Source organism: Cryptomeria japonica, chromosome 7 (assembly GCF_030272615.1).
Source record: "Cryptomeria japonica chromosome 7, Sugi_1.0, whole genome shotgun sequence".
In the NCBI taxonomy this organism is placed as follows: Eukaryota; Viridiplantae; Streptophyta; class Pinopsida; order Cupressales; family Cupressaceae; genus Cryptomeria; species Cryptomeria japonica.
Window position 1 is genome coordinate 420,445,749 of NC_081411.1, and position 14,563 is coordinate 420,460,311.

The window sequence follows — 14,563 nt, forward strand, 5'->3', positions numbered from 1 at the left end:
ATGGTATATCTAAAGATATTACTTCATGGCATGTCCACGGATTTCACCTCACATGAAATCCACCATGAATATCTTTTTATGTAATATCCAACACTATGGCTTATCCATGAATATCACGTCTCATAATATCCACCATTATGGCATATCCATAGATATTACTACTTAGAGATATAAACCACTATGGCATATCCATAGATGTCACGTCCCATGATATCCATAAATAATGGTATGATCAATCAATATCGTAAGATTGCCACCTTACGATAATGATCAGATGCACAAGTGTTCATTATTGAGAGATCGTCACCTCACAATAATGTTCACAGGGGCTTATCAAGCACTGAACCAATGTTGTCATGGAGTCACACACATGACACTAATCATGGACCACATCAGATTAATAAGTTGCATTAATAAGAGTTTACACTTTAAACATCATATAATAAGAAATAATACATTAGTATACTAAACAATACAACCAAATCAATAAAGCTAGGGCTACATTTTCCACCATACCAAGCTTATCTCGAAAGTACACAAACTTTATTCTGGAGAGAGGCTTGTTGAGAATGTTTGTCATCAATTCATTAGTAGTAATGTTTCTTAATTGAATAACATACCTTTCCACTTGACCTCCACATGCTTTGACTTTTAATGAAATACAAGGTTGGAGTCTGCATCACTCTTGGTGTATTCCAAGGTCATCAAGTATTCATCTATCTAGAAATATCATGACTTAGGAATCAACATAAAGGGCCTCTTAGTCTACATGGGACTCCATCCCATGAATCATAATATTTTGACTGATCACTAAAGAAATCAACTCGACATAGTCCACTCCCTCTGAATCAATTTGACCAAGATTCTCGGATATCAATTGAAGCATATCTTCTTAGTTTCTCCCTCTGTCATAGAAGCATCCCTTGCTCACATGGACCCAATAATAGAAGATATCTTGCTTCAAGAGAATCTCATTTTCTAGTATGACCCTCATATATCTGAAAGTGCAAGATCCAAAATCACAATGAAACTGTTATCATAAGATCGAGCCCTAGACATGAATATGACCGACATGAGATTTAGAACAAAATCCCCTAGCAGTATACTCCCTCTCACTTGGAGAGCCGTCTTGTCTCAACTTTGCTTTGTAACCCTAGATGTCATCATCCCTTGTATGAATGCCTCAATAATTACCTCCAATGGACTATTGCACTTTAGCAGGTAAATATATAAAAAATGGAAATGTAAAATCTCAGAATCTCCACTAAAGTCCTTTGTATATTCCTCCTGAATTTCAATCTCTTCATCACAATTTGAACTTCAAAACTATATAACCTGAAAGGCAATAGAATGTGATTCTAAAGATGTCCTATATGTAAGGGACAAGTTTCTCATAGTAAATTGAAGAAATCTAAAAAACAAGATATCGAAAAGCAGCTTGTCGTAAGCAGACATCTGCTAATAATGTTGTTTCACAAATAACACGCATAATGTAATTGCATGAATTAATAACTACATAGGAAAATCATGAGCATTATTCAATCATAAAAAAACTTATCTCTTTCAAGTCAGAATATGAACCCATTTGAATCCTTTTGTGGAACAGTTTCACCAACATCTGCAATGGAAGCTTGAGGCATAGTCCTGGTAGGATATTGCATTGCATAGTGACCATATTTGTCACATCTCAAGCATTGGATTTTTGAAATATCCTTCCTTCTTTTGAATGACGAACCACCATTTGATTCTTTATCTTTCATTCTTTTGAAGTATCCTTTCTTTCCCGTCTTCTTGGAGGAATGAGTGGCTAAAACATGTATGTCATCATTTGAAGCACTTTGTCCAATCCCTCTTGTGATTAATCTCAATTCTTCTTGAATGCAATCAGTTTTTAGACGATCAAACTTAGGAAGTTTAGATCGTGCACTTATCCCTTGAATGAATGGTTTCCAAGAAGAAGGGAGACCATTTAGGGCCAACATGGTTAGCTCTTTACTTTCAATTGTGTGACCAATGGTGGAGAGATGGTCTCTAAGTTCAGTTATCCTCATAAAGTATGAGGTGATAGATTCTCCCTTGATCATCTTCACATGATGTAGTTGTTGCTTTAATGCAAGAGCTCTACTAGTGTTGTTTATCTCATACATACTTTCCAAGGATTTGAACATGTCATATGTCGTTTCAAATTTTGAGATAATTGGAACAATGTGATCTTTCATGACATCCACCAACATTTTCATGTCTTTATTGTTCTTTTTCATCCATTGGAGCTTTCACTTTCTTCATCAGGTGCTAGTATATCGTTCTTTACAAATTCATCTAATTCGTTTTCCCTTAAAGCAAGCATGATTCTAAACTTCCAAGATACAAAGTTGGAAGCTCCTTCGAGACGATCTTCAAATCTAACACCATTCACTATTTTGATGTATAGATGGATGTTGAAGAAGTTGAGTATATATAAGAGATAACTTCGTCTATATATAAATCTGATCTTGATCATTTCCTTATGCTGGCTCTGATACCAAGTTAAATTTAGACTAGATTTATATATATGGTATATTTTAATTTTATTTTTACTTATTTGATAGATATACTCCAAATTAATTTATGATTCAATCTACATAGTATATATAGAGAGAGAGCTATCGACTATTCACTGCCGATAATACACAAAATAAGCCACTTATTTATGTATATATTGTTATCGACTATTCACTGTAAAAAATACACAAGGTAATCCGAAAACTATAGGGGTCGATTGCTAATGATGTAAGTATTCAAATTGTTCATTATACTATCGATTGAATCCATAGTCGATAATATATGATAGTGGGTTGGACCACATAGAGTCACGACTCTATGTGGAACCGACGTGATTCCACATAGAGTCGTGACTCTTATGTGGAGCCACGTCTAGCCATAGCAAAGCAACCAAGTTGGAATAATAAAACCGACAACAATAATAATCAATATTAATTAGAACAATCATTAATAGCAATTGATGATTTATATAATATAGTCGATAACATAACTGTTATCGACTATGTATAGAGTCAAATATAAACAGTTAATAGATTGCTGATATAAATGATTATACGATCATTCAATAATGATTATAGTATGCTAGTTATGTAGTCAAATATAAATGAAGGATAGAGATCAAGATTAATATATAAATGTTTGAGGCCGAAAAGGCCAATTAGACATTTGTAGATCGATTGGATTTATCCGACCGAAGGTACATATTTCTAACACATTAGGGGCATTGCTCCTCAAAAACACTATGGACTACCACCTCCAAACCTCTACAAAAGGCATTGCCCCTCAATCCCCACAAGAGGCATTACCCCTCAACCCCCAACGCCAAGACTAGGGTCCACTATCCACAAACCCCACTCAAGTTTTAAAAAGAAAAAATAAAACTTTATTTTGAGCCATGTTGGATGAACAAACAACACATTTTTATATGTACATAAATAACCACATCTTTTGGATATTTTGTTGTAATTGTTACACACACACACACACACACACATGTATGCATATATATGTATATATACAATGAAAGCAATGCAATTTTACATTTGTTCATTTGTGTGTTGACTCTTACATGAAATCTCAATTCACCTTTGATGTTATATAATAAGATTCTATAATGTATATGATGAATGTCTTATTAATGCTATCATATGAATATTTCAAATTTCCTATATTTTAAATTTTTTCTTTTTCTAAATAGGCATCCCCTCAAATAGTATCCAATAATCCATCCCTAAAATGCATCCACCCACCCTAAAAGCTTGGTGTAACATAGAAATAGACATTTATTATATATTGTTTTAGTCAAACGATATCTTATAGAGATTAGTGCACAACAAAATTTAAGGAAAAGAAAAACAATTTCAAGTTAGTGAAATAATTTTGACTCTATCCTTAAATTGGTTGTTGCTTGCTCAAGTCAAGGGAGGATATCACAAATTAAACCTCACCTATGTACCAAATGGTTGTATGTCTTTGAATTTTATTTTTGTTACCACATTAGATGTTATCAGCTAGTAGGGTATGGTGTGAAGTTACTCTTATATGCAGATGATCTTATACTAATTGCCAAAACCGTAAATCATTTGAAGGCACTTGAACTTTTTTGCCCAGAGGTCGGAATGCAAGTCAACACCAGCAAGACTAAAGTCATGATATTCTCTTTGAAAGGAAAAAAACATCAAATAACCTTCATGTTTGAAGGCTGCCCATTAGAGATATTGGAAGAATACAAGTACATGGAAATTGATTTCCACAATAAGATTGTTGGGAGACTTCTAGGTCAAAATGGATTCAAGGAGGCTGGAAGGCTTCTTATCTCTTGCAAAATAGATGCAGGGAAGCAAAATTATGGGATTGGAAAACCAAGAAAACCCTCTTTGGCTTGCCGGTTATGCCAATTGTCCTTTATGGTTACAAGGTTTATGGAAGCAACATGTCAAACCACAAATGGAGACAATTAGAAAGAATCCAAAAGCATCTAATTATTAGTAGTCTCAAAGTCAAGTCAACAGTTCCTTATGAGATTCTTCTAGCTGAAGTGGGAATGTTCCTAATGGAGGCCTCGGCAATGGTTCATTTGCTAAGTTATTTAAAAAATGTTGAAAGCATGGTCAACATTGGCCCAAAATGGTTGTTGGGGAGGAATTAAAACGTAGAAATAAGGCTTGGATGAAGTAGAAAAACAAATGGATCAGCAAGTGGGACATTGATTTGCAAGATTGTCCCAACAATAATGAAGAGATAAAATAGTTTGTATTTGAAAAATTTAGAGCTGCCATGTGGACAAAGCAAGTCAATTGAAAAAAGGCACATTATATCAAAGAGTTTAACCCTTTGGGTGAACACAATGAAAAAGACTACTTAAGGGCAGCAATCAAGAGAAAGGCTAGGCTTCTAGTTGCTCAAATCAGAATTAGGTCCCACCATCTTAGATGTGAGACAGGTAGATGGTGATGGACAATCCCTAAGGAAGAATGGGAGGAAAGAACTTGTCTTTTCTACAATAAAGGGGCAGTCGAAATTGAATGACACTTCATCTTTGAGTGTGCTGCATATGAGGATATCCTTACACAATATGAGGACAATCTGAAGGTGAGCAGCCTAAATGAGCTATTTGAGGAGGCAAGACTTCACAAAACTGCAAGCTTCTTGATCAAGATCCACAAAAGAAGAGCTGATAATGAAAAGAATCTGAAAATTGTTATTGATGCTGCTCTTGGTCGCATAGACTGGTGGTCTCGTAGACATCATTAAAACTCATCCATTCATTCATCACAGATCAACTAGTGTTGTGAGAAGTTGAAAATGTAAAAATTTGTGATAGAAACTCAACTAGAACATGCTTCCATTACAAGGTCCTATTTTTCACTACGTTATAACACAATAAAAGCCTCAACAATATTATCTAATAAAGAATGGTTGTTTTGTGTCTACTTATAGAAGTGCCACATATGAGAGACCAGGTTTACAAACTTTTGTTTTAGTTACAGTGTCTAGATTATTTCAAAATTGAATAAATAAAGCCCAATTACAGAAACTAATATAGTGATCCAGGCTTCATTTTGGTCAGTACAAAGATTCAAATACTTCTATATTGCAAAGATGCGTCCTTTCTAACAATATATAGTGGATGCATTGCCAAGTACATCATAGCTTGTTTGTTCTCGAGTCTTTATATTACAGATTTATTTGCATTATGATGCTGCTCATAAATATATGAGGACTCCAGCAAAGAGACGGATTAGTAAACCAAGTCAAATATTATGCTCATACTTACTGAATAACTTATTCCTAAAAAACTTTATCACTAATACAGTAAGTCCAGTCCAATTTTAAACTCATACTGACTGGATAACTTACTCAAAGAATTTACTGCTAACACTCAAGAAAACAAAAAAAATATTTAGTTGGTCATTATATATTAAGGAATTTCCATCATCTTTTTGCTAGCATGCGTAATAGGGTGTACTCTCAGTATCCCCAGACACTTCCAATAAAACTATGCATTAATGCATATTTTCCTAAGCCGAGATATTTTTCAATATTTTTGATAGCACACTCTCTCTAGTAAACAATAAATGATTTAGCTGCGTGCCTTGCTATTGAGAACAATGGATACTATATTCAAATTCGACATTGAATATTTAAAACCAAAATAGAAATCCTGATCAAGTGAATTCATGGATAAGGGAACAAAATACACTATTACTTCCTTTACTTTTTCCTGGCTAGAACTGTTAGATGTCATTAACAATGAAACAAACATTTCTTATGTGGATTTGTCTATAAATTGATGGAAAATATAACATAATAGTGCAACAAGATAAGCTGCATAGAAGTCATCTGAGTTGTCGACCCATTTCAGTGTTTAGCGCACAATAATGCATCTAAATGTATTGACTTGAGTATTCAAAAGCTTTGTATTAAGCAATGATACCACCAAAAATGTGAAAACTCACTATATCAATCTATTACAGGAGATAACAAAAACAACATTTAAATAACTCGGCGAAGTTCCCCAGTAAGAAGAGAGAATTTTCGATGCTGTGATAATATGGAAGGAGTCATTACTCCAGGCATGTCTATTTCTAAGATTCCATTCTTCTCTGTAGGATGGTTGTGGAATGATGCATGTAGAATTGCTTGAAAGATTTGTAGAGGGTCGCCATGGGCAACAAGAAGAATGCCATACCTTCAAAACAAAATGAGAGAAAATAATGATCAGATTGTCTATTAATTCTTTGAGACTTAGAAAATAGAAGAAACAAAATGCATATAACAATACTCTAGATCAAGAATAATAATCATGTTATTCTAATGCCATGAGAATAAGTAATTGTTATAGCTTGAATCAAGAAATAATATTAGTTGTTAGTATTTGGATGCTGCAATCAAGGAGGTCACGACAGGTTTGTCTGCCTAAAATGACAAGAATTTCAAGCTATCCAGTAACATCTAAGGTTAATACTACCAGGCTGCATTTTCCTCCTATGCCTGTCAAAAGATTTGATAATGACATTGCAGGTGCGAGATATGGCCAACAGAAGTGCACCAAGGCTACTCAAGCTAGTTCATATGATACCACAACTGGTAAAAAATTGATTCTATTCCTTCCCTTCCTTTCCCTTCCCCTTATTTGGCCATCCAATTAACTGAAATGGTATCATCTGCAGGTACTAAAACCACCTTGAGCTTAAGTAGCAAAAGAATGCTACTATGCTTATTGAGATTCAGCAGCATGTGTGTGGGAATAACACGCTGAATGAAAGTGATCTAAATTTTATCAAGGAAATTTTGACTGGCTTTAACTCAGATTTATAGGTGTATGCAAGATTTTATTCACAACAGTCCAGATAATGAGAAGAAAACAGAGCACTTCTTAGGAGTCTAAAAAACAACCACAGAATGCAGCTTTTCTTGGAAAATAATGTCCCGAAATTTCTCATATTGGAGATGTTGCTGTTACTGGGGCTCTCCTGCCATCCCACAAAAATAAAATATCTAAAAAAAAATACCAATGGAAGCTTTCAATTATTTAACACAAATACATGATTGGGTTGTCATTGGGTTACTCCAATGCTAGTAAGAATTGTCCAGAAAGGATGACTCATAATGAATTACTTACCTCAAAGGATTTGCCAACGGGAAAGTGACTTAGCATTCTGCCCCTCGCTAACAAATGCTTAGTTTATAGACCTATGTCAGGGGTTAACTGAAATTTCTAAGTGGGTGCTGCTGAGCAAAACTAGGAGCTTTTTTAAAACAAAGGGTTCCAGGACATCTTAAATTTTTCTGCCAGGAAATTTTAAATGGGAATGAGAACTTTTTGATTAGAAACTATAACAACTATTAGAATTTTAAAATAATGTCATGTAAGCTGCCACAGACATAATTCTCTAAGCTGATGGAAGTAAGCTTCAGCTCTCTGTCCCTTGCCCCCTACAGCTCCCCGCTGTCCAATACCAGCTTAATGTTTGCCACTATATATGCCAGGATCCTATTTTTAGGGAAGGATTTATTTTAGTCCTGTAGCTACATTTTACAATTCCATAGGATTGTCCACTGAATAAAAATAGGAGCCCAAACCCCTTCCATACTACCACATCCTTATAGGTGCTTGTGTATTAAGTGTTTTCCCTGCCTTGTAATAATTACACCATACATGAGAAAAAAGTCACGAGTGTCTTTGAATTTTAAACATCACTGAATTTAACACTAATAGTTGATCATCCAAATGAGGTTAGAACCAATATTTAATCCAAATCATGCTCATAATTATAGTAGGATTCATTCTACAAATGAAATTAACTGTTTACCCTGTGGGGTGTGTTATTAATATTGCATATCGACAGTCAGATGATAACCATATGATAGAATAGTAACCAGAAACTTAGAGCAATGCTTTCATTAATGCCAAAATGTCTAGTACAATAATCATTCTCTGCATCAGTGTCTCCAACAACAAGTACATGAGCATATATAAAGACACGGTCGAGGGTTGCGGTGACCACCCATGGGGAATCGTCGTGCAACGGACAATACCCTCGACGACACTAACATACTTAACCAACGTAGCTTAACAAGTAGTACAAAGCCCATTTTACGACCAACATTAACCACATCACCAAGATCACATTTTATTAGTATGAATCAATATTTATTATGTATATGAACTCTAAATCTTTTGCCTATCAAAATTAATACTTAGCATCTAAACTATCGTTTAATTTTGCATTAGTGGTTTTTCTGTGAATATTACATTTTCAAGATAATGAGATTTCGCTTGGATCGTGACTACAAGATTTAATCGTCATTAAAATGCTCTTGTATATATTGCTGAGTTGAGATGGGATGTGTATGCATGTGTGTTTATTTAATTGAATATGTTCTACAGAACCTCGGCTATGATTACCATGAAGGATTTAATGCATTGAAGCAAAAACTGAGAAAATCCTACAGTTAACCAAGGGTACCTAACATCTGGCAAATTTCCAGTGCCAATGAGAAACTGCATAAATGATTTAATTAATAAACCAATCAAGGTTAGTAAAAACCAGATCAATCGACAAAAAAACAGTCAAAGCTGAAAAAATTGCAGGTTAAACTTGTGTTGATGAAATTCTGCAGGTTTTCTCCCAGTCTTTCAAAATGGTGATGGTTTTTCCCTTACAAACACCTCAAAATTCAGTTTTTTGTACTTCAAGGAGCAGCTAAACAATTTTCAGACTTTCCCAAGCAAATCTAAATATCAAACAAGACATTTTGTGATCATCAAACTAGGGTACAGAAGCATACATTCAACATTGCTTCTTCAAACCCTCATTTTTTGGCTGTAGCATGACAAAGGTAGGATTTTTTAACTTTTCTTTTCTATACTTCTTAAACCCATAAGTCTAATGCATGATGTTATAAACCCTATCCCTAAGGGCAAGGGTTATCCTTCCATTTTTTATAGATCCTATCCCTAAGTTATAAACTACTTTTTTTAAGTTTAGAGTTAAGGTTAGTATTAATTTTTCCTGGTTTTTATAGTTTATTAGATGCAGGCTTATTAGAAGCTACCAAGGTTAAGGAAAATTCTATTTTTTTCTATTGAACTTAAAGGTTGCCAACTGCTAAGTGTTTATTATTTTATATTTTTATCAACCCTAATAGCAATGGTCATGAATGTATTTTCGATTTCAGTCTATATTTCATCATGCCATGAGGGAGATTTTGCATGGGTTTCTTGTATAGAGGTTTCCTATTCAAAAATGCTAAAATGGACTTTTGTAGCAATAAAAATTGTAGGGCAATCAACCATTTCAAATGATATCTTACATTGCTAATAGAAAACAAAGAGACCTTGGAAGAATTGAAAAATAATTGAATGTATATTATAGAGAATTACAAGATGGTGTTCTAAAAAGAACAAACCGTTCAACTAAAGCTTTAACAAGAAGCTAAAAGCTAAAAACTAAAAAAGCTAACTATGCCTTCTAATAAAAGAAGCAGTAGTTACATTAAACGAACTAAAAAAGACAACTAAGACGACAACTAAGATGACCATTATAGAATAGATATAATATTATTTTAATACACTCCCTAATGGTCATCGTACTCAATACCTTATAGAAGACACTGCAGGTCTTTTGATCACAAATGCACATAACACTTTGCTGCTACGAAGACCCTCCCAGGATCTACAAAATGTTAATGATCAAGATTACCAAAAGCCGTCCAACCTGATTTAATCTCACAAGAGAATTATAGAATTGTCACATGTGAATTATTGAGCTTGAAACCACGATTTTGAGGATAAATCGGCAAACCCTCCAAAGATACGGTTTTGACAAAAACTGCAAAAACTTTTGCAAAAGAGAACTGAGCATTGTTCGCTCCAGCAACTCCAAAATAGACAGCAAGATACCATGATTGCAGATGTTCGCACTATCAAGTCCAGGTGCGACCCAAAACAGATTGCAAGATAGCACAATTTTTGTGGAAAAAAACCATCAAACCTTAAAACAGGAACCCTCCAAAAGTGAATTCATGATTTTTGAGGACAAAATCAACAAACCCATAAATCTAAGGTTACTAATCATAGTTTTTGTGGAAAAAAAATGGTAAAACCTAGATAACTAAAATCCCATGCGAATATCACAAATTATAGATGATAATTTTTAAGGAAAAATTATAAACCCTGGAATAAGTTTTTAAAGGAAAAGATTTTAAACCCCACAAACAATTTTTGAAGAAAAAATCATGAAAACCTAGAAATGTCATGCGACAAAACACTAGACATCACGTGACAAAACCCTGATTTTTGAGGAAAAAATCAAGCAAAACTCTCCCATGACTTTTTTTTTGGAAAAAATAAGAAAACCCCAAAAAATAATTTGTGGAAAAAATTAATAAAACCCCAAAATAATTTTATTTTTTAAGGGACAAATTATAAAACTCAAAAAATAATTTTTTCAAGAACAAAAATTATATAAACCCCACTAGTAATTTTTTCAGGACAAATTATAAAAACTCTCAAATAATTTTTTTTGAGGAAGAAAACAAATTATTAAAAAAACCATAAATTCTGCTGAAATTTGTTGGTGTGTAAACAACAATCGCAAAAGAACGCGGTAAAGAAAAGACATCGTGCGCAAAAACCAGGTCACAGAAGAAAAGCTTCCGTCACATGCAAATAGACCCTTCACGTGCAGGCAGGACACAAGCGTAGTGAAAAACTAAAATGCAGAGTGAAAATCCGCCAAGAAGATACCAGTCGTTGCTTGGGTGCGAAAAAATCACAAGGATTTGTGGAGTGCAGAGAAAAATATGTCATGTCGCAGGAAATAGTGAAAATCGCGACCCGCAGTCACAAAAATAAAATCCTGCGCGAAAATATTGAAAACCCAAAACACAAGGAAAAAAGAACGTGCCGCCGCTAGAAAAAACATGGAAAATCGCGCTAGAAAAATGAACTCGAGTCGCGATTTTGACAGAAAATTTGGCGCATAGGAAAAACCTACAAATTCAAAAAAGTTATATATTCGGCAGAGAAAATCCACGATCAGAAACGATCAACGAAAACATGCCCTCAAAAATCAATGAATGATGCCCGCGATTTTTCTTTAGAAGAACCTTAAAAAACATGCCAAAAAACCTCAAATTTTTTTCATAAAAAAATTGAACAAACTTTTTGGAAATTATTTCTAGGTAGAGACTTACAAATTTGCCAGTTCTAAAAAATCCCATCGACCCGCTCTGATACCATGAAAAATAATTGAGATCTTTATTCACGAATTTACAATGTATGTATAGAGAATTACAAGACGGTGTTCTCAAAAGAACAAACCGTTCAACTGAAGCTTCAACATGAAGCTAAAAAGCTAAAACGCTTAAAAAAGCTAAAAGGCTAAAACTAAAAAGCTAACTATGCCTTCTAATAAAAGAAGCAATAGTTACACTACACGAACTAAAAAAACAACTAAGTCGACAACTAAGATGACCATTATAGAATAGATATAATATTATTTTAATAAGAATTATCCTTTGGATGTGACTGAAAAAGCAACGTTGTCACTTGATGCCTATGCAAAAAGTAAGGTGAAAAAGGCCAAAAATGATTGTTGGTTCATTGACACAATCTTTTAGTGACTGTGATGCTGCTGTTGGCATGGATGATGAGGAATATCTAGCATCTGGGTATGATTCTTCTAATGTCACACCCTCTTCTACACTATCACTTTCAAAAAACCTAATATTATTGGTAGAAGGGTGAATGCCTTTATGGAACTCCACATTGCACCTAGATCCAACCATCATTGGAGAGCATGGAATGGAAAAAAACTGATATGTAGCCAAAAAAGGCAATAGCAATTTTTTGTATTAATTGAGCATCCTATTCAATGTTATTCAATCTCCTTATCGACTAGTCATGATTGATATTGCTATTGCAAGACTTGGTTTCAAGGCCCCATCATATGAAAGCCTTAAAGCTGACTTTTTTAGAGAGGTGATCCAAGTCTCCAAGATGTTATCTATGTAGTTCTTGAGCATCACAAGCAATGGATGATTATAGGTTGCAACATTATGTCTTATGGGTGGGGATTGAAAGAAGGTATCATATATTGAGGTTACACAATCTTCCTTAAAATTAATAGATGCATTAGATAGAGTGAAATCAATTTGCTTGTTTTTTTCAATACTTGATGAAATTTTGATGGAGGTTGGCCACAATATGCAGTTGAATTTATCATTAATAATAAAGCAAATTGTGTAATTGCAAGCCAACTTGTCATGGAGAAGTACTCCACATTATTTTGGATCCCATGTGCAACGAATTGCCTTAATAACCCTTGAGGATATTGAAAAAGTTGATTGACTTAAATCTATAGTAGAGGGGAAAGATCTATCACCAAGTTCATATATAACTACACTAGTGTGTTGAGCATGATGAGCTCCTTCATTGAGGGAAAGGAACTCAGGAAAACAAGTGTGACAAGATTTGCCACTAATTTCTTGGTATTGCAAATTTATTTTCCTAAAAGATAAACTTCAAACACATGTTTGTTTCATTGAATTGTGTGCAATGTTTATTTTCTACTTAGATGAATCAAATCACTATTTCACACATGCTTGATAAGTCATTTAGAAGGATGCACATGAGATTATGCAAATTTCAAAACCCATCATTACAATGCTAAGATTGATTGATGGAAGAAATCCCTCGTGGGTTATTTTTATGAGGATGTGGATAGGAAAAAAGTGTTTCTCTTCAATGAGTATCAACAAAGACTTTTCACCATTAGCGCTTTTAAAGACTATTGAATTTGATATTGGAAACTCCTCAGACAGAAATATCCTACTTTTCTTCTATTAAATTTGGTGTAGGCTATTTGAACAACTCTTCAAATGAAGAAAAGAAGCTTCTAGATTATTCATCCTGTTTAGCGCAACTACTCCTTGTTCACAACTTTGTTCCTTGGATGTTTGTGTAACTTCATCTTCCTTTGAGAATATCTGGTATACTTGAGGAATTGGAGTCTCTTCTTCCATCATCAACCTTTATTTAGCCTTGAAGAATTTGAGCAAAATAGGCAAATTGTTTACTTCTTGTGGATACTCTTGTTCTGTTTGCAATTCTTGATATAGTAATGCCCCCTTTTTTTCCTAATCAGTCGTGCTTCTCGTTAGCCTATTCTTGGGTTCCCTGTAATGTACCACCCCCAATTGCTGATGCAAATTCTGATTTTTTTTTTTTTGGAAAAGTTTGTTTGGTATTTTTTTTTTCTGACTTTTGAGTTTTCTGATTTTTTTGTGTTTCTGAAGTTTTCTGATGTTTGATAACAGGAAATAAATATAATAAAGGAAGACAACTGTTGGAAATTGAAAGAAATGAGAAACTAAAGTAATTTGGGACCAATGTCATGTCCCCTCCTTAATCATTATATATATATATATACTCAATGAAGCAATTATTATTATTAATTAATATAATACTGACCAACGAATGATTATTTAAAATTTATTAAATATTACTATATTTATTAATATTTATTACTAAAAATATATAATAAATATTCAAATAACAATATTTAACTGCCTCTCAAATCATTCTATGCATAGCCTGCAATCATAGTAGGCTCAGGCAAACAATACTTATTGGGAGGAGGCTCTAACGTGGCATACATATCCTCAGAACCGTCAACAAGTCATATATCATATCCCCACCCTGACTCCACTAAAAAGGTACCATTGTCTATAAGAGAAAATTGTCTTGGAACAAGACTTACAATATTCTGCAAGTCAAATCGAACCAAGCACCAGTCTGACTTTACATAAATACAAAGAATGGGACATTACACAATGATTCCTAAAGAGAAGATGAACAGTGATTTGTCATTTCCTATTGACTTCCTTAACCTCAAAAGACAGCGATCAAATGAGAAGCAATGACTTAATGCTGACTATAGTGACTCTATTAAGACTCTGGAGGGCAGCGACTTAAAAGTTAATAGAACAACCATAATATACATTAATACAC

The 14,563-nt window shown here is 33.9% G+C and overlaps 1 protein-coding gene across 1 annotated transcript in view; it reads right to left on the reverse strand.

The window, feature by feature from the left end:
• Window positions 1–6,295: 6,295 nt before the first annotated feature.
• The window catches only part of LOC131065600 (uncharacterized), a 203,524-nt gene continuing 195,256 nt past the window's right edge, over window positions 6,296–14,563 (reverse strand). The window contains exon 6 of the mRNA XM_059208740.1: window positions 6,296–6,733. Within this exon, the coding sequence (XP_059064723.1) occupies window positions 6,538–6,733 (196 nt within the window). The 3' untranslated portion in view covers window positions 6,296–6,537. The remainder of the gene's footprint in view (window positions 6,734–14,563) is intronic.